Genomic DNA, 20815 nt, shown 5'->3' with positions numbered 1-20815 from the left:
CTGTGTCAGGCTCCCTGCATGGAGCCTGCTTCTCCCTCTGCCTGTGTCTCTGCCTCTCTCTCTCTCTCTCTGTCTCTCATGAATAAATAATAAATAAATAAAGTGATCATCATATACAGTTTGAATAATTAAGAGGAGAAAAATAGTCTTATATTTACTATATATAACCACATATGTTTACTATTTATATTATATATTTATTATGTATATTATATACCGTATGTAACCAAAAATTTATAATTTCTATTTTTTCCCATCTTTCTTTTTTTAAGATTTTTATTTTTAAGTAATCCCTATACCCAACATGGGGCTCGAACTTACAACCTTGAGATCAGGAGTCACAGGCTCTACCAACTGAGCCAGCCAGGCACCCATATTGTTTTTCCATTATTCTTGAAGTTCCAAGCTTCCTTTTGGTACCATTTTCTTTCTACTTGAAACAAAAACAAAAACAAATCAAAACAAAAACTCTTCCTTTAGTATCTCATTTACAATAGGTTTGCTGGCAGTGAATCTCCTTCATTTTCTTTCATCTGAGAATGTCTTTATTTCACCTTCATTCTGGAAGGGTATTTTTCCTGGATATTCTGGGTTGGCAGTTCTTTTCTTTCAGTCCTATAAAATGTTCTACAGCCATCTGGCCTCAATGGTCCCATGAGAAAATCCAGGCATTTACATAATACTTCCCCTTTTGTGTAATGCATTTTTCTCTCTCTGCCCTCAAGATATTTTTCTTTGTCTTGATCTTTCAGCTGGTTGATTAGAATGTGCTTAGGCATGGGTTTCTTTGGATTCAACTTGTTTGGGGTTTGTAGAGCTTCTTGAACCTGTGAGTTTATGTGTTTTGACAAATTTGGGAAGTCTTCAGAGATTATTTCTTTGAATAATTTTTTTTGTACTTCACTCCTTTTTTTTTTTTAATAAAGATTTTATTTATTTATTCATGAGAGACACAGAAAGAGAGGCAGAGACACAGGCAGAGGGAGGAGAAGTAGGTTCCATGCAAGGAGCCCGATGTGGGACTTGATCACGGGACTTGATCACGGGAATCTGGGATCAGGCCCTGAGCCCAAGGCAGATGCTCAACCGCTGAGCCACCCAAGTGTCCCTCTTTCTCCTTTCTTTATGGGACTTTGATGACACGGATGTTGGACCTGTTGGTATTTAGAACAGGTCCTTGAGGCCCTGTTCATTTTTTCCAATGAACATTTTCAATGTCTCCACATTGTTCAGATTGTGTGGTATAATAAAAATATAGATTTGGTCTTTGTCCCCAGTTCCTAACACAGAGTTCCTAAAACCCTTAGAGTTTCCCAAGTGATGGGAGTGTCTTTTGTTATTCATAATGAACATCTTTCAACCACACCTGAGGATGTGCTAATAGAATGACTCAGGTTGGGGCTCCAGATGGCTGCAGGATGGACTCTCATTACCAGGAAGACCAAACATGAGTAGAGGATGGGAACTTTCAGCCTCACCCTCTCCAATCTCCAGGGAAGAGAGAAGGACTGGAGATTAAGTTATAAAAGCTGTGTGGTTTGGTGAGCTTCCAGGTTGCTGGGCACGTTATGTGTTGTGAATGTGGTATGCCTGAAGAGGGCGTGGACCTTCCTCCCCCGTGCCTTGCCCTGTTTATCTCTTCCATCTTTCTGAGCTGCATCTTTTATAATAAATCTGTAGTAGTAAATAAGGTACTTTGCTGACTTCTGTGAGTCATCCTAGTGAATTATCAAACCTGATAGTTGGTCATTGGAACCTCCAAATTTGTTAAAAGCTAGATAAAAATATGCGTAACTGGGCACCCCATTTGAGACTGGTACCTGAAGTGGAGATAGTTTTGTCAGACTGAGTTCTTGTGGAATCTGACACTAACTGCAGGTTGATCTGGAACTCAATTGAATTGCCAAATACTCAGTTTACATCAGAGAATTGGTGTAGAAGAACCACACATGTGGTATCAGAAAATACCACACAAACTGGATAACTTCTATTGATCTATCTTCAAGTTCATTGTCTCTTTTCCTCTGTCACCTCAGTTCTGCTATTGATCCCATCTAGTGAATTTTTTTCTCTTCTTTTCTTTCTTTCTTTCTTTCTTTCTTTCTTTCTTTCTTTTCTTTCTTGCTTTCTTTTCTTTCTTGCTTTCTTGCTTTCTTTCAAGATTTTACTTATTTGACAGAGAGAGAGAGAGAGAGAGAGAGAGCACAAGCAAGGGGAGCAGCAGAGGGAGAGGGAGAAACAGACTCCCTACTGAGCAAGGAGCCCAGCGCAGGGCTCAATCCCAGGACCCTGGGATCATGACCTGACCTAAATGCAGATGCTTAACTAACTGAGCCACTCCAGTGCCCCAGGGGGAATTTGTTTTCAACTGCATTTTTCAGTTGTAAAATCTCTATTTGGTTCCCTGTCATAGCTTCTTTTTCCCTACTGAGACTCACTGTTTTTTTCATTGGTTTCAAAGTGTTCGCCCTTACTTTGTACAGGATTGTTATAATGAATGATTTACAGTCTTTATTTGATTGTTTCAACAGCTGAGTCATTTTAAGGCAGGTGATACTGATTGTCTTTTTCCCTTGAGAATTCAAACTTTCCTCATTCTTTGTATGTTGAATAATTTTGGATTGTATTCTGGGCACTTTAAATATAAGATTTGAGGCTGGTTTAGATGTATTGAGAAGGTTGGAGCGTTTTGTTCTGTTTTTAGCATGAAATTCACCAGATTAGGTTCAGGTCACAAATTCTGCCTTCTGCTTTCAATGCTAGTTCAGTTTTCAAAACTTTTGCAATGCCATTTGGATCCATCCTACACCTGTGCCATCCAGGAACCACATGTGAGACCTGAGCAGTGATCTACCTTGCAGTTCAGTTCTGAAAGCCTTTGGTGTGCTGTTTAGGGTCAGATGCACATATGTATGTGCAGCTCAAGTGAACATGACTTCCACACACAATTTGATGGGATTCTTTCCTTGACCTCTCTTCTTACCCATGCTCGCCTCCAAAGGTACCTCCTGTCTGGTCTTCTGCTGGAAAGTTGAAACTTCATTCTCTCCTCTCTTCTGCATACTTCCTGAGACTGGGTCTGCCTCCATAGCCAACTGGGAGGAAAACAGAGAGAGGACAAAAGTGACAGACATTCCCTCCACACTCTGTATCACATGAGTCCTCCCTCAGAGTTTTAGATGCCTATCCAGCTGCCATTTCTGCTGCTGTCACTACCATATAGGGTTGCAGCTTCAGGAAGATGGTTTGCTGAGATGTATGGGTGAATACAAGAGAATACTTGCTGTATTAAGCGGGTATTAAGCATCTGCATTTGGCTCAGGTCATGATCCCAGGGTCCTGGGACTGAGCTCTAAGCTGGGCTCCCTGCTCAGTAGGGAGTCTGCTTCTCCCTCTTCCTCTGCTGCTCCCCTTGCTTGTGCGCTCTCTTTCTCTCTCTCTGTCAAATAAGTAAAATCTTAGGGAAAAAAAGATAAGAAAAAAATTCACTAGATGGGATCAAGAGAATACACTCTTGCTGTCCCTTAAGACTTCTTACTTCTTAGATCACAAATAGAGGGCTTCTGTTAGATCTCTTTCTGTCTTCACCCGGTTCTCAGTTCTGGGATTCATGTTGCCTTTGAGCCAGGACATTCAAGAGGTAAAAATAAATCCAGGAAACTCATTGCCATATGGTTCTTATTTTGAGTTCTGGTTTCCTTTTCTTTTCTTTTTTTTAAAAATTTATTTATGATAGTCACAGAGAGGGAGAGAGAGAGAGGCAGAGACATAGGCAGAGGGAGAAGCAGGCTCCATGCCCCGGGAGCCTGATGGGGGACTCGATCCCGGGTCCCCAGGATCGCACCCTGGGCCAAAAGCAGGCGCTAAACCACTGCGCCACCCAGGGATCCCCTGGTTACCTTTTCTAAGTCACTTGCTATCATCTACTTTTCAGAGTCCTCAGGTAGCCACCCCATGCATTATGTCCAGGACTTTTAGTTGCGTTTAAAGGGAGTTGGGGTAGGATGTGCTTACTCTACCCTAACCAGAACTAAAATCCTGATAGAGTTCTTTTGGTTCTTTTTTTTTTTTTTACTCTATATTATTCTAAGTTTTTTGGAAATTATATATTCTGCCTATATTCTTTATTGCAGATTTTTCTTTATTGCATTGAATTTTATTTTCTTTTTTAAAAATATTTTTATTTATTTATTCATGATAGACATAGAGAAAGAGAGAGGCAGAGACACAGGCAGAGGGAGAGAAGCAGGCTCCATGCAGGAAGCCCGATGCGGAACTCGATACCAGGACTCCAGGATCATGCCCTGGGCCAAAGGCAGGCACCAAACCGCTGAGCCACCCAGGGATCCCCTGCATTGAATTTTAAACAGGAACAATCCTCCTCCTCATCCCCAAGGAACATTTAGCAATGTCTAGAGACATTTTTGGCTATAAATGTCTCAGGGAGAGGTTGCCACTAACATCTAGTGGGTAGAGGTCAGGGATACTGCCAAATATCCTACAACACACAAGACATCCCCCACAGCAAAGAATCATCCAGCCAAAATGTCCACAGTATCAAGATTACGAAACCTTGCTTTATTATATGCATTTGAATTTCTTTCATTCATATTTAATTTAATCTAAAGTTAATTAATAACTTAACCTACCTTTCCTGAACAAATCGAGAGCTTGGACTAATTTAACTCCAATCTCTTATCTCCATATTTAAATGCTATTTTTTCTAGTGTTTTTAGCTCTTATTTTAAAACCTTATGAATTACATATTATACTTATTATTGTAGATAATTTTTGTTTGGTCTTAAACTATCATGTTATTTGCTTACTTCTTGATGCTCAGACTATCTTTGATCATTTTTCCTGGAAAAAATATTAGGTAGGTAAATAGATGTTGAGAGAGAAAGAATAAGAAAGAGAATCTTAGCAGTTCCTTTATCACGAGTGTCTTCCCTTAGTTTTTGTCTTTAAATATTTTATTTATTTATTTATTTATTTATTTATTTATTTATTTATTAATGAGAGAGAGAGAGAGAGAAGAGAGCACAGGCAGGGGGACTGGCAGAGGGAGAGGGAAAAGCAGGCTTCCTGCTGAGCAGGGAGCCCAAGCAGGGCTCAGTCCCAGGATCCTGGGATCCTGACCTGAGCCAAAGGCAGATGCTTAACTAACTGAATCACCCAGGTGCCCCAAGTTTTTGTTTTTCTATGAATGTCTTTGTTTCACCTTTGTTCTTAAAGATAGTTTGTTGGGTACATAAGTCTACCTCAATGCTTTGATTATATCATTCCATTGTCTTCTGCCTTCTGTTGTTACTGTTGAGAACTCTACAGTCATTCTCATTGTTATCCTTTTATAGATGATCTGTTGTTTCTCTTGGCCCATCTTTAAGGTAGTCTGTGTTAACCTTCTCCCACAGAAAAGCTATAATTTTGTGCAAGAACTGGATCTTTTATTCTCAGCATCGTTTCTGATTCTGCATAGTTTATTTGTTTGTTTATTTTTAAGTAATTTCTACACCCAATGCGGGGCTTATTCACAACCCCGAGATCAAGAGTCACATGCTCTACTGACTAAGCCAGCTAGATGTACCTCTGCTTAGCATTTTTGAAGGCGTCAAGCCTCTCTTTTCTTATTCTGTGGCTATAGTGTAACTTGCAGAGAATTCTATGCGTGGCATTGAGTTGGTGTTACACTTATTATTGCAGGTCTTTTTTTTCTCACTAAACTGAGTTCCTTGAAGATAATCTACCTCCAGCACTGAGCATAGGCTTAACACATAGTAGACACTCAGTAGATGTTTGCTGGATGGGTAGAAGGGACAAATGTGTGGCTGCAGGTAAATGTATGAATTTACCTGAGCTTCTTCCTCTAGCATCGTCCAATGATCTGAATACACCCAGCCGTTTTCACATTAATAGGAAGCTGAGATCTACAGTACATGTTTCCTCATCACAGCCGACAAGCTGCAATGATCCTTTTTTTGTTAACATTGCATTGCAGAGTATCACGGTCAGACTCTGGTCTTCAGGAAAGCTGCAAAACAAGTCAAGAGGATATCACAAGCAAGAGAATATGAGAATATGCTTCCCAAGCAGGTGAGCACATGATTGGAAATTTCATAGTAGAGATGATTTAAGAGGGGCTAGGAGATCTGGTAAGAAAAGCCAGCATGGTGAAGCTGTCAGTGTAGAAACTGGGGTATTTCCGATTACAGACTCGGCTGATACACTCAGGAAATTTCCTAAGGGTAATTCCCGGCTAAAGTAGGCACCAGTTGAGTGGGCATTTTATCTGGATTTCTCCAGGGCTTTAAGTTATCTGCTTGAAATTCAGGAGCCTTGATGTAATGGAAAGAGAGCACTGAGCCTCAGATTCCTACTCTAAAATAGGGATGATAATTCCTAGATCATGGTGTTCTTATGAGGTTTACCTGAGATAGTGATGATAATTAACATGTAATGAACACTTACTATATGTCAGACATTAAACTAAACCTGTACCTGCAGTATATTTTATTTTACAGTCATAGTCCTCTGCTCTTCGGTTTAATAGTGAGGGAAGTGGTGCTCAGAGCATTGTCCAAATTCACAAAGTAAGTAAGTGATAAAGCTAAGACTTGGGTGCAGATCTGATTCTGAGCCTGAGCTTTCAATCTCTGAGCTTTGCCACTAACAAAGTCCTCAGAACTTGAAAGGCCCTGGATTGGTATGTGTTCTGTCCTCTTTTCCTCTCCCTTAACTCTTCCCCAGAAACCTCTGAGGATGGTAGTTTACATCAATGGCACCTTCAGAGTTCTTGAACCTTCTTCATTTCTCCATGTTTTACTGCTGCCTATTTCCCTTCATTATTTAGGAGTGAAATTTTGAGAAATAACAGGACATGATGGAAAAGACAGACAAATCTCAGTCCTATATCTCATCAACTGTGTTACTTAAGCAGGTTGTTTAAAAATTTTTTTTTTCTTTTAAAGATTTTATTTATTCATGAGAGACACAGGAGCGAGAGAGGCAGAGACACAGGTAGAGGGAGAAGCAGGCTCCATGCAGAGAGCCTGACACGGGACTCGATCCTGTGACCCCCGAGATCACACCCTGAGTCAAAGGCAGATGCTCAACCGCTGAGCCACCCAGGCATCCCTGTTTAAAATTTTCTCATCTTATTCTATAAAATGGAATAAATAGGGACACCTGGATGGCTCAGTCAGTTAAGTGTCTGCCTTTGGCTCAGGTAATGATCTCAGGATCCTGGGATCGAGCCCTGAGTTGGGCTCCCTGCTCAGTAGTAGTTTGCTTCTCTCCCACCCCCAACTGTTGCCCTCTCTTTCTCTCTCTCAAATAAATAAATAAATAAATAAAATTTTATTTTAAAAGTATAAAATAAGGAAAATATAAAATCCAGTTGTGGTTATGGCCTTTCCTGCTGACAGGGCTCGTGATAGGTGATGAGCAGTTGTGTCCTACTCTGTGACCCATCTTGGCGAGGAGAGGAAGCCGAGCAGTTAGAGTGGATGGTGGCAGATTTTAACAGGAATGAAATGCAGCTGAGAGCCAATGGCCTGGCAGAGACAAGCAGAAGGGAATTGCCAGAGGAAAGTTGGCTCAGCGAGCTATTTATGGGGGCCCACTGGCCACTCCTGACTGAGGAGCTAACATGTGATTCCACCCCTTGAAGAGGTACAGCATTGATGTAATCAGTTGCCCATTCTATTTTTTTTAATACCATAGTTTTTATTGAGAAGATAATCTGTGCCCATGGTAAAATCAAACAATATTAAAGGATATGTAATAAAAAGTAAATTTCTCTTCCATGCCAGGCCCTATGGCCTGTACCAACAGGCCAACACTGTTTTCCCATACATCCTTCTAGAAATGTCTGATGGACATCAAGGAATATAAACCTTTTAAATGTTAATGTATAAATATACAAACTGCAATAGAATATACACTAATTTGCACTTTGTTTTTTCAACCTAACACATAATAGCTAATGTTTATTGAGTGTTTACTGTATACCAAACATCCTTCTAAACACATTATATACATTGAGTCATTTATTTATTATTATTTTTTAAAACATTTTGTTTATTTATTCACAAGAGATGCAGAGAGAGAGGCAGAGACACAGGAAGAGGGAGAAGCAGGCTCCCTGTGGGGAACCCGATGTGGGATTCTGTCCTAGGACCCCGGGATCATGACCTGAGCCAAAGGCAAACGCTCAACCACTGAGCCACCCAGGTGCCCCTACACTGACTCATTCAATCTTCTTTTATTATCCTCATTTTATAGATAAGGAAACTAAGGCTTAGGAATATTATCTTGCTTAAAGCCAAATAACTAGTAGGTGGCAGAGCCAAGATTTTTAAAAGACACAATTTGCATACCATAAAATTCTTAATTTTAATGTACAATTTAGTCATTTTTCATTTTTTCACAAGGCTTTGCAATCATCACCACTATCTAATTCCAGAACATTTGTATTGCCCCCAAAAAGAAACTGCATACTCGTTAGCAGTCACTCCACGGTCCCCTCCCCCCAAGCCTCTGCAAGCCACCAATCTACTTCTCTGTCTGTATGGATTTGCCTATTCTGGACATTTCATATAAATAGAATCATACAATATGTGGCCTTCTATAACTGATTTCTTTCACTTAGCATAATGTTTTCAAGGTTTATCCATGTAGTGGCATCTGTTGGTATTTCATTTCTTTTTATGGCTGAATAACATTCTATATATGAATAGATCACATTTTGTTTATCCATTCACCAGTTGATGGACATTTGGGTTGTTTCCATCTTTTGGCTATTATGAATAATGCTGTTTCCATGAGCATTCATGTACAAGTTTGTGTGGGCACATATGTTTTCTGTCCTCTTAGATATATAGCCAGGAGTGGCATTATTGGGTCCTATGGTAACTCTGTGTCACACTTTTTGAGGAAATGCCAAATTTTCCCACAGCAACTGCACCATTTTACATTCTCACCAACATGTGAGGGTTTCAATTTCTCCATACCCTTGCCAATACTTCTTTTCTTTTCCATTCTCTCATGATAGTTATCCTCGTTGGCATCCAGAAGTACTTCATTGTGATTTTGACTTCTATTTCTCTAATGACTAGTGATATTGAGTATCTTTTCATGTGTTCATTGGCCATTGTGTACTTCTTTGGAGAAATGTTTATTCAAATCTGTTGCCCATTTTTAGACTGAGTTGTTTTTATTTTTGTTGTTGAGTTGTCATTATAGAGCCAGGATTTTTGACTTGAGCAGTTTGAGTCCAGGTCCTATGCTCTAAATTAGACTCTATACTGACATCAGTATATCTTATGTAATGTTCCATATGAGAGCACCTGGAGAGCCATCACACTCTGTTCTCATGTTTACTTACGCCTGTGTTTCATAGTTCGTTAACCATTTTCCCATCAGTAGGCATGTAAGTGCTTCCAGTCTTTGCTATTACAAATACTGCTGCCTTGGGCAGCCCGGGTGCTCAGCAGTTAGCGCCGCCTTTGGCCCAGGGTGTGATCCTGGAGACCCGTGATCGAGTCCCGTGTTGGGCTCCCTGTATGGAGCCTGCTTCTCCCTTTGCCTGTATCTCTGCCTCCCTCTCTGTGTGTGTGTGTCTCTCGTGAATAAATAAATAATAAATAAATAAATAAATAAATAAATAAATAAATAAATAAAATCTTTAAAAAAACAAATACTGCTGCCTTGAACATCTTAGTGTTTATGTGGTTCTGGGCTCAAGTGCACATGTAGAAACACTCTTGGAAGTGGAATTACTAAATCATAGTACATCTTAAATTGCTCTCCAATGAAGTTGTGCCAATTTATATTCCCACCAGCAACCTACGAGAGACCTTCCATGTACCTTTGCCAATGTCGTGCATCATCAAATTGTTTGTTGCTGTTCTCATGAGGGGGAAATGGTACTTTTTAATTGTTTCGGTATTAATGCTTTAATTATGAGTGAAGTTGCCTAATTTTATTTTTTTATTTTTATTTTTAAGATTTTATTTATTTATTTATGAGAGACAGAACGAGAGAGAGAGGCACAGACACAGGCAGAGGGAGAAGCAGGCTCTATGCAGGGAGCCTGACGTGGGACTTGATCCTGGGTCTCCAGGATCAGGCCCTGGGCTGAAGGCGGCGCTAAACCGCTGAGCCACCCGGGCTGCCCCCTAATTTTGTTTAAAGATTTTATTTATTTAAGGGAGAGAGAGTGAGCACAAGTAGAGGGGGAAGGGCAGAGGGAGAAGGAAAACTGAGCAGGGACCTCATTGGGGCTTGGGGCTAGATCCCAGAACCCTGATATCACAACCAGAGCCAAAGGCAGGCAGAGGTTTAACTGACTGAGCTATCCAAGCACCCCTATTTTTCTATATTTATAATCCTTTGGAAGTTCTATTTCTGTGAAATGCCTGAGTCTTTTGGTTTTTTTTTCTAAGTAGTAATATTTCTACTTCTGAGATTGAGGTTCTCAATCTTTGGCTTATTATTCATTTGTAGATGCTCAATTCTTCGTCATATGTTTGGCAAAAGCATTTACTATTTTTTTTAAGATTTTATTTATTTATTCACGAGAGACACACAGAGAGAGAGAGAGAGAGAGAGACAGAGACAGAGACATAGGCAGAGGGAGAAGCAGGCTCTATGCAGGGAGCCTGATGCGGGACTTGATCCCAGGATCACACTCTGAGCCAAAGGCTTAAACACTGAGCCCCCAGGCATCGCCAAAAACATTTACTATTTAATCCTTTTACTTTAATTATGGTGTTTTATGTGAGAAAAATTGTAATCTTCTATAGCCATTCTTGTTGATCTTCTCTTTTACGGCTTCTCGATTTCATTTCTTACTATGAAAGATCTTTACCACTCTAAGATGTATGAAATATTCTCCCAATTTTTTAAAAAAGATTTTATTTATTTATTCATGAAAGACACAGAGAGGCAGAAAGACAAGCAGGCTCCTCCCCATCAGGGAGCCTGATGTGGGACTCTATCCCTGAACTGGGATCACACCCTGAGCCAAAGGCATACACTCAACTGCTGAGCTACCCAGGCGTCCCTATTCTTCCAATTTTTTCCACAATATTTTTATATCATCACCTATTCACAATGCAAAAACTTTACTCACATAATCAGATATCACCAGGAGTCACTCTGCTCCTTTGAATTTATTTTTTTTTTAAGTTTTATTTTTTTATTCTTATTTTTTTAAGATTTATTTATTTATTCATGATAGAGAGAGAGAGAGGCAGAGACAGGCTCCACACAGGGAGCCCGATGCGGGACTCAATCCCGGGACTCCAGGATTGTGCCCTGGGCCAAAGGCAGGCACCAAACCCCTGAGCCACCCAGGGATCCCTGCTCCTTTGAATTTAGCTAGAGATTGCTCAGGCATTTGCTATATGATTTGTTTGAAGCCCAGTCCTCTCCCCATTTGTCTGTGAACTCTGGGGGCTTATGTTTTTTCTGGCACTGAGCTCCCCTTTTGTCCTGGATATGCTCTTCGCATACAACATCAGCCCAAATATGGAACTCACCTCTTCCCCTCATTTTTGAGGGGAAAAAATTGTCCACACAGGCCTGTTACATGTGTTGTGTAGATGGAAGGTATTACTAGGTTGATAGAGGTGGGAAGAGGGGAAACCCTATCACAGTGGCACTGAGAACAGTGATGTGAGTTACTCTTCTTTTTTTGTATGTGTGAGTTACCCTTCTTACAAACCCTATAGTTATCCACCAGTTAGACCCCCTCCCAAGCCCTCTCCACTTTACTCTCTTCTCTTTCTCCCATCCCCAACTCCTGCTCATTTCTGAGGCAAAGCAGTATAGCCCTCACTCTGCCTTTGACACTAAGCTTTTCACCAAGTGCTAATTGCTGTGCGTTCCTGAGCAAGGACAGTCCCCTTGACGTGGGAAACAAAGGCAAAAGAACAAAACTAAATTTCCCTACTGCCTTTAGCCCACTGACAAGTCCTTTAGACAGAGAGACCTTCCTCTGGGAGTTCAGCTACCTCAACATTGACACTTTGCTAAGGGCAAAAGGCAATCTTGGTCTGACCCCCAGGATCCTGTAAGACTACTTTAACATATAAAAATTTATTTGAAAACTTCCTTTTTCTCTACCCCCTAAGATACATGTTGGCAATCATACTGCAAACATTACTGAGATACATTTGAAGGATCTCATGACTTGGGTTTTACTATATATGTTAGGAATCATCCCCCAAGCATATGACCCACTGATATACATCTGAAGGGTCTCATGCTAAGGGTTTATTAGACAGCAATAGATGATCTTTCCCCAACAATAGTTAGCTCCCTCAAGGTCCTGGAAATCTTGCTTCCAAAATTCCTTAGAGACTTACACTCTCCCTAACCCTCTTACAACTTGAAAGTATGTAATGGGCCGCTCCTCACAACTTCAGTGCAGCTCTTTCTGCTCACAGGTCCTGTCCCCATGCTTTAATAAAACTACCTTTTTGCCCCGAAGATGTCTCAAGAATTCATTCTTGGCTGTAGGCTCCGAACCCCAACATTTTCTACATCACCCTCCCCATGGTAAATTCTGGTATCAGCTAAGACCATTTTATTACATCCACTACACCAGGAATGGAAGGGGACCTTGGGAACTAGATAGAGACATTAGTATCAAAAGCCTGCAGAACAGTGAACAGCAGAGCCTTTGGCTTAACACCAGGAACAAGGAAAGGACTCTCATTTCTACCTTCCTTTGAAGTTGTTCTTAATCTGGACATCCAACTTCAGCACTCCCTCAGTTCCCTAGACCTCAAAGGATTTTCCTTTCTTGCAAGCTCCTCCATTCATTGAGAAGAATTTAAAATATATTTACTAGCAGGGTGCTGGGTGGCTACTCTGTTATACATCTACCTTCGGCTCAAGTTATGATCCCAGGATTCTGGGATGGAGCCCTGCCTTGGGCTCCCTGCTCAGCAAAGAGCCTGCTTCTCCCTCTCCCTCTGCCCCTTTCCTTGTTCTTGCTCTTGCTCTTGCTCTCTCTCTCTCTCAAACAAAAAATTTTATTTTATTTTATTTTATTTTTTTAAAGATTTTATTTATTTATTAATGAGATATACAGAGAGAGAGAGACAGAGACACAGGCAGAGAGAGAGGCAGAGAGAGAGAAGCAGGCTCCATGCAGGGAGTCCGATGTGGGACTCCAGGATCACACCCTGGGCCAAAGGCAGGTGCCAAATTGCTGAGCTACCCAGGCTGCCCTCAAATAAAAATTTTTTAAAAAATCTTAAAAAAAATATTTACTAGCACTTTTTATATGTTTTATCATGATTTAGAGTGTCCCATTAAAATTTTAAACATATACACCTATGACCCAACAATTTCATTTCGGATAATCTATCCTGTAGAAAGGTTCATACATGACCATCCTTTACATTAATCTGGACTGGAAAAAAAGTGAAGAAAACTTAAATTTCTGTAGATCAGAAGGTAAATTGTGAAATGCCTATAATATGGATATTGCTGCTATTAAAAACAATGAGAGGTTTCTTTTTTTTTTTAAGGTGCAAAAAAGGCACTTTTATTATAGCATGGGCACAGAATCCGTGGGCAGAAGGAGCTGAACTGCGATTGTGAAGAGTGACTCATATACTTTTAAGTTTTGTGGGGGAGATGGTAGAAGTAACAGAAGTCTCTAAAAGGGGTTTCTGCATGTTAAAGAAGACTTAGAGAATCCTAGACTAGGTCTTTGATTTTTAGTCTCTTACAAAACATCAACATTAAGGTGATTTTCTTGAGGAATGTCACACACTGCTTTTCTCAGGTATTTTATCAGGGGGCTGCAAGTGATAAGGAAATTGAATTTTATCTACATTTCTCTTCCCATTGTTCTCCTCATCATTTCCCCCCCTGAACAATGTTGACCTTTGGGGATCCCTGGATGGCTCAGTGGTTTAGTGCCTGCCTTCAGCCCGGGGCATGATCCTGGAGGCCCGGGATCAAGTCCCACATCAGGCTCCCTGCATGGAGCCTGCTTCTCTCTTTGCCTGTGTCTCTGCCTCTTTCTCTCTCTCTCTGTGCCTCTCATGAATAAATAAATAAAATCTTTAAAAAAAAATGTTGACCTTTAAATCTTTTAAGTTGCCGAGGGTAGAAGTTCTTATCTTCTATAACTTCTGCTGAATAAGGGCATAGAGATGTCCCTGCCCATGGGTCAACATTAATCAGTTGGGGAATTTATGTTTATATAGGAGTTACAAAGGGTAGAGGCAGCCAAATCCAAGGTAGACAACATATATGGTTCCTGTGAGACAGACTTATAACTTATATAAGAAGTTAGTTGAGGGATCCCTGGGTGGCGCAGCGGTTTGGCGCCTGCCTTTGGCCCAGGGCGTGATCCTGGAGACCCGGGATCGAATCCCACATCAGGCTCCTGGTGCATGGAGCCTGCTTCTCCCTCTGCCTATGTCTCTGCCTCTCTCTCTCTCTCTGTGACTATCATAAATAAATTTTAAAAAATATTAAAAAAAAAAGAAGTTAGTTGACAAGGTTTATAGTTCATAAATCAAGAGAATGTTACAGGTAATGCATTTAGATACTGGTGAGTGGAAAAGTAATAAGACATTGTATAGTGTATGATTCCATTTTTATTTTTGAAATATATTTCTGGTATAAGATTGGTATGTGCCTACCAGAAGGTTTGGAAGGATACCCAGAAAAGTGTTAATAGTATTTATTCTTAGGGATACAAATGGGAATGAGGGAGACTTTTATCTCTTATTTTATGCCTTTTTAAAATATATGAATTTTTCACAGTGAACATGAATTTATTTTGTAAAAAAAAAAAGTAATAATAGAGGCTTTCATCCTCAGAGATAGCAGAAAAATGATCTCTAAGTGTCAAAAAAAAAAAAAAACCCCAAAAAACAACTTCTTAAAAGGAAGTTCTGTTGGCCCAGAATGAGAAAGAGGACAGTCCCAGTTCAGAACATTTCATTTAACGTACATGCAGAGGGAGGGAGCTGGTTGGAGTCTGTGCAGGAGTTATTAAAAGCACTAAGGATGTTTAGATTGGAGAAGACAAGACATAGAGAAGATCAAGGGCTCTCCTCCAATATTTTAAGGACTAGTCTGTTACACATGGTTCTGGAAGAAGATGGGTTGGAATTACAGAGTCAGATTTTTATCTAAGGTAAGAAAGAACTTCTAAGGGTCCAAGTTGTCATTTAAAACTAGCTTTACCCTCTGTCTCTGCGGCACACTGTCTCTTGGTCTTGTTCCAGCACTGGCTCTCAAACCAACTCATTCCTCTTGCCAGGCCTCTGATGCCAATGCTTCACTGTAGTTCCTACTCTGCTTTCCCCACTGCCCCTTGGATCTGATGTTTCAGAACTTCTCATCTTGCATACTGCCCAGCCTTTGCCCAGTGCTGTGGCTAGGAGCCAGCCCTTCCCACAACTATCCCCAGGTCCCTGTATCCAAGAGCCTTCCTCTCCCTCCCACCTGTGAGGAGAAATCCGATGCTTACCAACATGCTGAAGGTAGTGTGTTCCTTGTTTCCAAAGTTAGGGAAGCAAAAATGGACAGTTACCTGTTGAGAGTGTTATTGAAAGGAGGTATATTAGTTGGAATTATTTGCTTATAAGTAACAAAAACCTGTCCTTGGCCAACTTGAGCAAAAACTGGAAGAACATTGAGTAGCTAGAAAGTCTGAAATTGAGTCCAAGGACCAGGAGAATAATCATGATAATTTCAACCCTTGAACCATCTCTTCAAGGTGACGTGTCTGAAATCGGTGAACCCGGGCAGCCTGGATGGCTCAATAGTTTAGTGCCGCCTTCGGCCCAGGGCCTGATCCCGGAGATCTGGGATCAAGTCCTGCGTCGGGCTCCCTGCTTGGAGCCTGCTTCTCTCTCTGCCTGTGTCTCTGCCTCTCTCTCTCTCTCTCTCTCTCTGTGTGTGTCTCCCATGAATAAATAAATAAATAAACAAACAAATAAATAAATAATCTTTTTAAAAATAAATAAATAAATTAATTAATTAAAATGTATTATTTCTTTAAATGCAAAGATAGTACATAATCATTATTGACATTTTTGGAAAAAGGCAGAGGAATATAAGCAAGGAAAACGAATCACTCTTGGCCCCAGCCCATTCTTTCCTGAGATACTTCCTCTCAAATATAGCGTGTCCAAACCAGACTTTTTTTTTTTTTAGATTTTATTTATTTATTCATGAGAGACAGAGAAAGAGAGATAGAGAGAGAAGCACAGGCAGAGGGAGAAGCAGGCTTCCTGAGGGGAGCCCAATGCAGGAGTTGATCCCAGGATCCTGGGATCATGACATGAGCCAAAGGCAGACATTCAACCACTGAGCCACCCATGTGCCCTACAGCAGACTTTTTTTTTTTTACAGCAGACTTTTTGATTTTCCCACCCCACTAACCTGTCCCTTCCCCGATCCTCCCACCTGAAGCTACTAATACCTACACTTTAGAGTCATCCTTGACTTCTCTTCTCCAGCAAATCCTGCCAATTCTGCTTTCACAGCATATTGCAAATGCCATCCTTCTCACCCCTCTCTGCAACTACTTGGCTCAGTCCCAGCCCAATACACGTCATCCCCAACAGAGACCCCTTAACCACTCCTCTCAGCAGCTTTCACCCACAGCAGGCCTTTCTTTACACCTCAAAGGGAGCAGTAGAAAAATTAATCCAATTATGTTGAACCCCAGCTCAAACCTTCCAGTGGCTTCCATCACACTTAGAAAAGATCCTCATTCCTATCTCCTCAGGGCCCTCCCTGACCACCTTATGGAAAAGATTCCTCTCCTCTCCAGTCTCTCTTCCCACCATCCTCCACCCCTTGTCCTGTTTCATTCTTATCTAAAGCACCTATTTTCTATAATGTCAAGTTATTCCTTTATTTATTATTATTCCTTTATTGTCTGTGTCTCAACTGTAATGCAAGCTCCATGGGGGCTGGAATTTGTCATTTTCTCAGCTCAATCTCTAGCACCCAGAACAGTATATATCCATGGTAATGACCCAATAAATATTTGCTGAATGAATCATTAACATTTTGGTAACTAATTAAAAAGAAAAAACCATTTTGGTAACTAAGCTCCCAGTCTCCTATCTTTTTTTAAAAACTGGTTTATTTCATAGAAAGTATATAATGCTATCTACCCGATTTCACATCTCAATTTTTTAATCCATTATATCTGAAGCAGTTTCTTAAGACCAATTCTTTATAAACATTTTAATAGCGGCATAACTATTCCTTGGGACAGAAATATCAATATTTTCTTGAACACTCAGGTTATTCTAACCTTTTGCTATATATATATATATATATATATATATATATATATATATATATATATCTGTTGTGAGCATCTTGGTACTTAAATCATTTTTGTTTGATTTGGGTAATTTCAGGACACCTGGGTGGCTCAGCGGTTGAGCATCTGCCTTTGGCTCAGGGTGTGATCCTGGAGTCTTGGGATCGAGTCCCACATCTGGCTTCCTGCATGGAGCCTGCATCTCCCTCTGCCTATGTCTCTGCCTCGGTGTGTGTGTGTGTGTGTGTGTGTGTGTGTGTGTGTGTCTCATGAATAAATAAGTAAAATCTTTTAAAACAATAATCTGGGGAATTTCCTTAGGATAGCATCCTAAAATTGTAGTTATTGGACAACGAACATTGGTACCTTTACATTTCTTAACACTTGCAGTAAAAATGACAATATATCATTTTTTCACTCTTTCCTACTCAGTCTTACCCAGCCTGCAAAAGCCCTGAGCTGACTTCAAACTTCTTCAACATTTATGGGAAGAGCCCTCTGATTGTGCACTTCCTCCAGAACTACGCCAGTCTACAGCAGCATGGCAAAGACGTGTTGATAGTCAGGAGGGAAAAAACCAAGAGCATCCCATATCCTTTCCACCACGGGCAGGGCACATATTACTCCAGAGTTCTGTTTCCTCCTTCCAGAAGCAAGGGTGTAGAGAGGCACCCAGCCTTTAGCACAAGTGCCTGGCACATAGTATATGCCCATAAAGGGTAGCCATTGATATGAGCCTAAAGATCAGAATCTTGCTCATTTTAGTTCCAAGTCTGCCTCATGAACTGGCCACATTGGACCTTGAGCAAGTCAGATTTCCCTGGGTGCACAACCTCTTCCTATGTACCAGGGTGAAGGCTAAGTAGGTACTTGAACATGCTTTGCAGCTCAGTAATGCTTCCCAGATGTTCACTGACCCCAGAGTATGTATCAATCAGGATTTGAGTTCTAGGTGTGTGTTTCTTCTAACATTCTCTTCACACACATATATACTCCTCCTCTAGACCCACCAGCAAATCTCTGGCCCTGTTGTCATTTATCTTAAAGATTTGGTAACCAACTCAGATCTTAAGAAAATAGATGTGACATGTTGGTGTCCTGAGTCCTAGCACTTTACTGTAGGGGGTCAAAATGTGGAATCAAGTCAATCTGAACTCAAGAACCAACTCAATTGTTGACCAGCTAAGTAATCTTGGACAAGTTTCAGCCTCTCTCTGAGCCTCATTTTTTTAATCTATAAAATGGTATAACAACACCTGCCTTCTAGGGCTGTTATGCAGAGTACAGGCACAATAGCAATAAAGGCTTGGGATAGAGCCCAACAGGTAACAAGTGCTTGAAACATTACCTGTCTGCACATAGCTCCCCATCAGGAGGAGCTTTCAGAATGAGCTAGGTAGCACTTGCCCTGTAGAGCTCATATCCCCAAGTTATTTATAAGTCTATATGCAGAGAATAATAATAGCTTTATTATCCATAGATAATATCTATATAGATATTAATATCTATAGATAATAAAGATAACTTTATTATCTATAAAGCACTTTCTCATGGATCACCTCACTGCTCTGTGGACAGTGTAGTGTAGTAGAAGGAACCTGGGTTGGGGATATACAGCCCAGCTCCATAATCCACTGGCCTTAAGATCTGTGCACAGCTTAACCTCTGAGCTCTATATCTTTTATTTCCTTCCTAAAGTAAGGAGAATTAGGGGCACCTGGGTGGTGCAGTTGGTTAAAGTGTCCAACTCTTGGTTTTGGCTCAGGTCATGATCTCAGGGTCATGGGATTGAGCCTCACTTCAGGCTCCATGCTCAGTGTGGATTCTATTTATCCTTCTCCCCCTGCTCTCTCTCTCTTCCTCTCTCTGTCTCAAATAAATAAATAAATAAATAGAATCTTGAAATAAAATAGAATAAAGGTAAGTATACCAAACCAATAGCATTACAGCCAGGATTAAATAGCATATGGCTGGTTCTAAATAAATAATAAACTCATAATTATTATTAACATCATCTAAGGCAGGAATTACTATTCCTATTTTACAGAGAAGAAAATAGAAATGTAGAGGATGACATATCTTGACTGAAATCCCACTCCTGAGATTCTGACCCATCCTGAACTCATAATTATTATTAACATCATCTAAGGCAGGAATTACTATTCCTATTTTACAGAGAAGAAAATAGAAATGTAGAGGATGACATATCTTGACTGAAATCCCACTCCTGAGATTCTGACCCACCCTGAAGGGGTAGAGAGGGTGGGGAAGGCACAGAAGATTTTTCAACATACAAACATAATATTGGGAATGAGGTCTTGGGACTGAAAGTTGGAATCCCTTCCTCTTCACCACAGTGATAATTAATAGAGTAAGAACTGTGTTTATTCTTTTTTTTTTTTACTGAAGTATAGTTGACTTATATTAGTTTCAGGTGTACGACACAGTGATATGACAATTCTATACATTATGAACTGTTTCCCACACTAAGTATTTCCCACCTGTTACCATACAGAGTGAGAACTTTAGGTGGCAGTCTGAAAAAAGCATTTCCTAGCCCTTCCGTCAGCCGGAGGAGAGAAGGGCTTTGTCAAAAGACCAAGAATGGCCTGGCCATAGGGGAGGATAGCTCCTTGCCTTCCCGAGTAGGCCATGGTCAGAGAGCAGGAGTCATTTCCTGCTCAGATTTCAGTGATCCGGTGGAGAAACAGGTCATTTCCCCCACTCTGGCATCTCACCCCCCTCTCCATGTAGGACGCCATCCTGCTGGTAATGCTCAGAGTCAATACCAACTGACAGTGTGGGGTCTTCCTTGACGGCAGATGCCACTGAGTCTGTCCTGACCTATGCCGAGGTCATCGACCTGACCCTGAGTAACATGAAGAAGCGGAAGGAAAACTTCCACCAACTGAACCGACTCCACTGGAATGAATGGAAATATTTTGATGAGTACCTAAAGGGACTGCAAGAAAACTTCCTCAGGTACTTAAGGGTTTTAGGGAAGGGGCATTGTTTGAGCATCTGTCTTGTTGCATGTGATGATTAAAAGACAATTTTTTTTTCAAGAGAATATTAAATCGTTTATTGATTACACATGATAATGGATGATACACAAGCTTTAATCCCATCTATAATTTTATCTGATACCATAATTCAATTTAGATATATTGCATAGGATGTGCCAACAATCATAATAACCAAATAAACTCCAGGACTTTGCTTGGGTGACCCTTTTAACGGTGAACTCCAGGTCACAACACATTAACTGTCAGTTCAACCACACCAAGGCTTGTGGAGACAATGGCTTCTGTGCCCAAGCAGGTTGCAAATAAATTTTGAATGGAACCTGGCATCACCCTGAAGGAATTCTAACTTCACACTGTTGGGGTAGTTTACCAAGATGGCTTCAGAGTAGACTAACTTTACACAGCATATTTTTAAAAAGACGCATTTATTCAGCGTAAAAGACAATTTTTAAAAAAGATTTTATTT

At 40.6% G+C, this 20815-nt stretch overlaps 1 protein-coding gene across 2 annotated transcripts in view; it reads left to right on the top strand.

Annotated features, from left to right (window-relative positions):
- The window catches only part of FAM227A (family with sequence similarity 227 member A), an 86763-nt gene that overhangs the window by 44100 nt on the left and 21848 nt on the right, over nucleotides 1-20815 (top strand). For both annotated transcript variants that reach the window (XM_025984224.2, XM_072746249.1), the window contains 3 exons: nucleotides 5999-6093; nucleotides 17756-17913; nucleotides 20153-20305. In XM_025984224.2, the coding sequence (XP_025840009.1) occupies nucleotides 5999-6093; nucleotides 17756-17913; nucleotides 20153-20305 (406 nt within the window). The remainder of the gene's footprint in view (nucleotides 1-5998; nucleotides 6094-17755; nucleotides 17914-20152; nucleotides 20306-20815) is intronic.

Source organism: Vulpes vulpes, unplaced genomic scaffold (genome assembly GCF_048418805.1).
Source record: "Vulpes vulpes isolate BD-2025 unplaced genomic scaffold, VulVul3 u000000677, whole genome shotgun sequence".
In the NCBI taxonomy this organism is placed as follows: Eukaryota; Metazoa; Chordata; class Mammalia; order Carnivora; family Canidae; genus Vulpes; species Vulpes vulpes.
The sequence above is the reverse complement of the archived record's forward strand: the minus strand, read 5'-3'. Positions and strand labels throughout refer to the sequence as shown.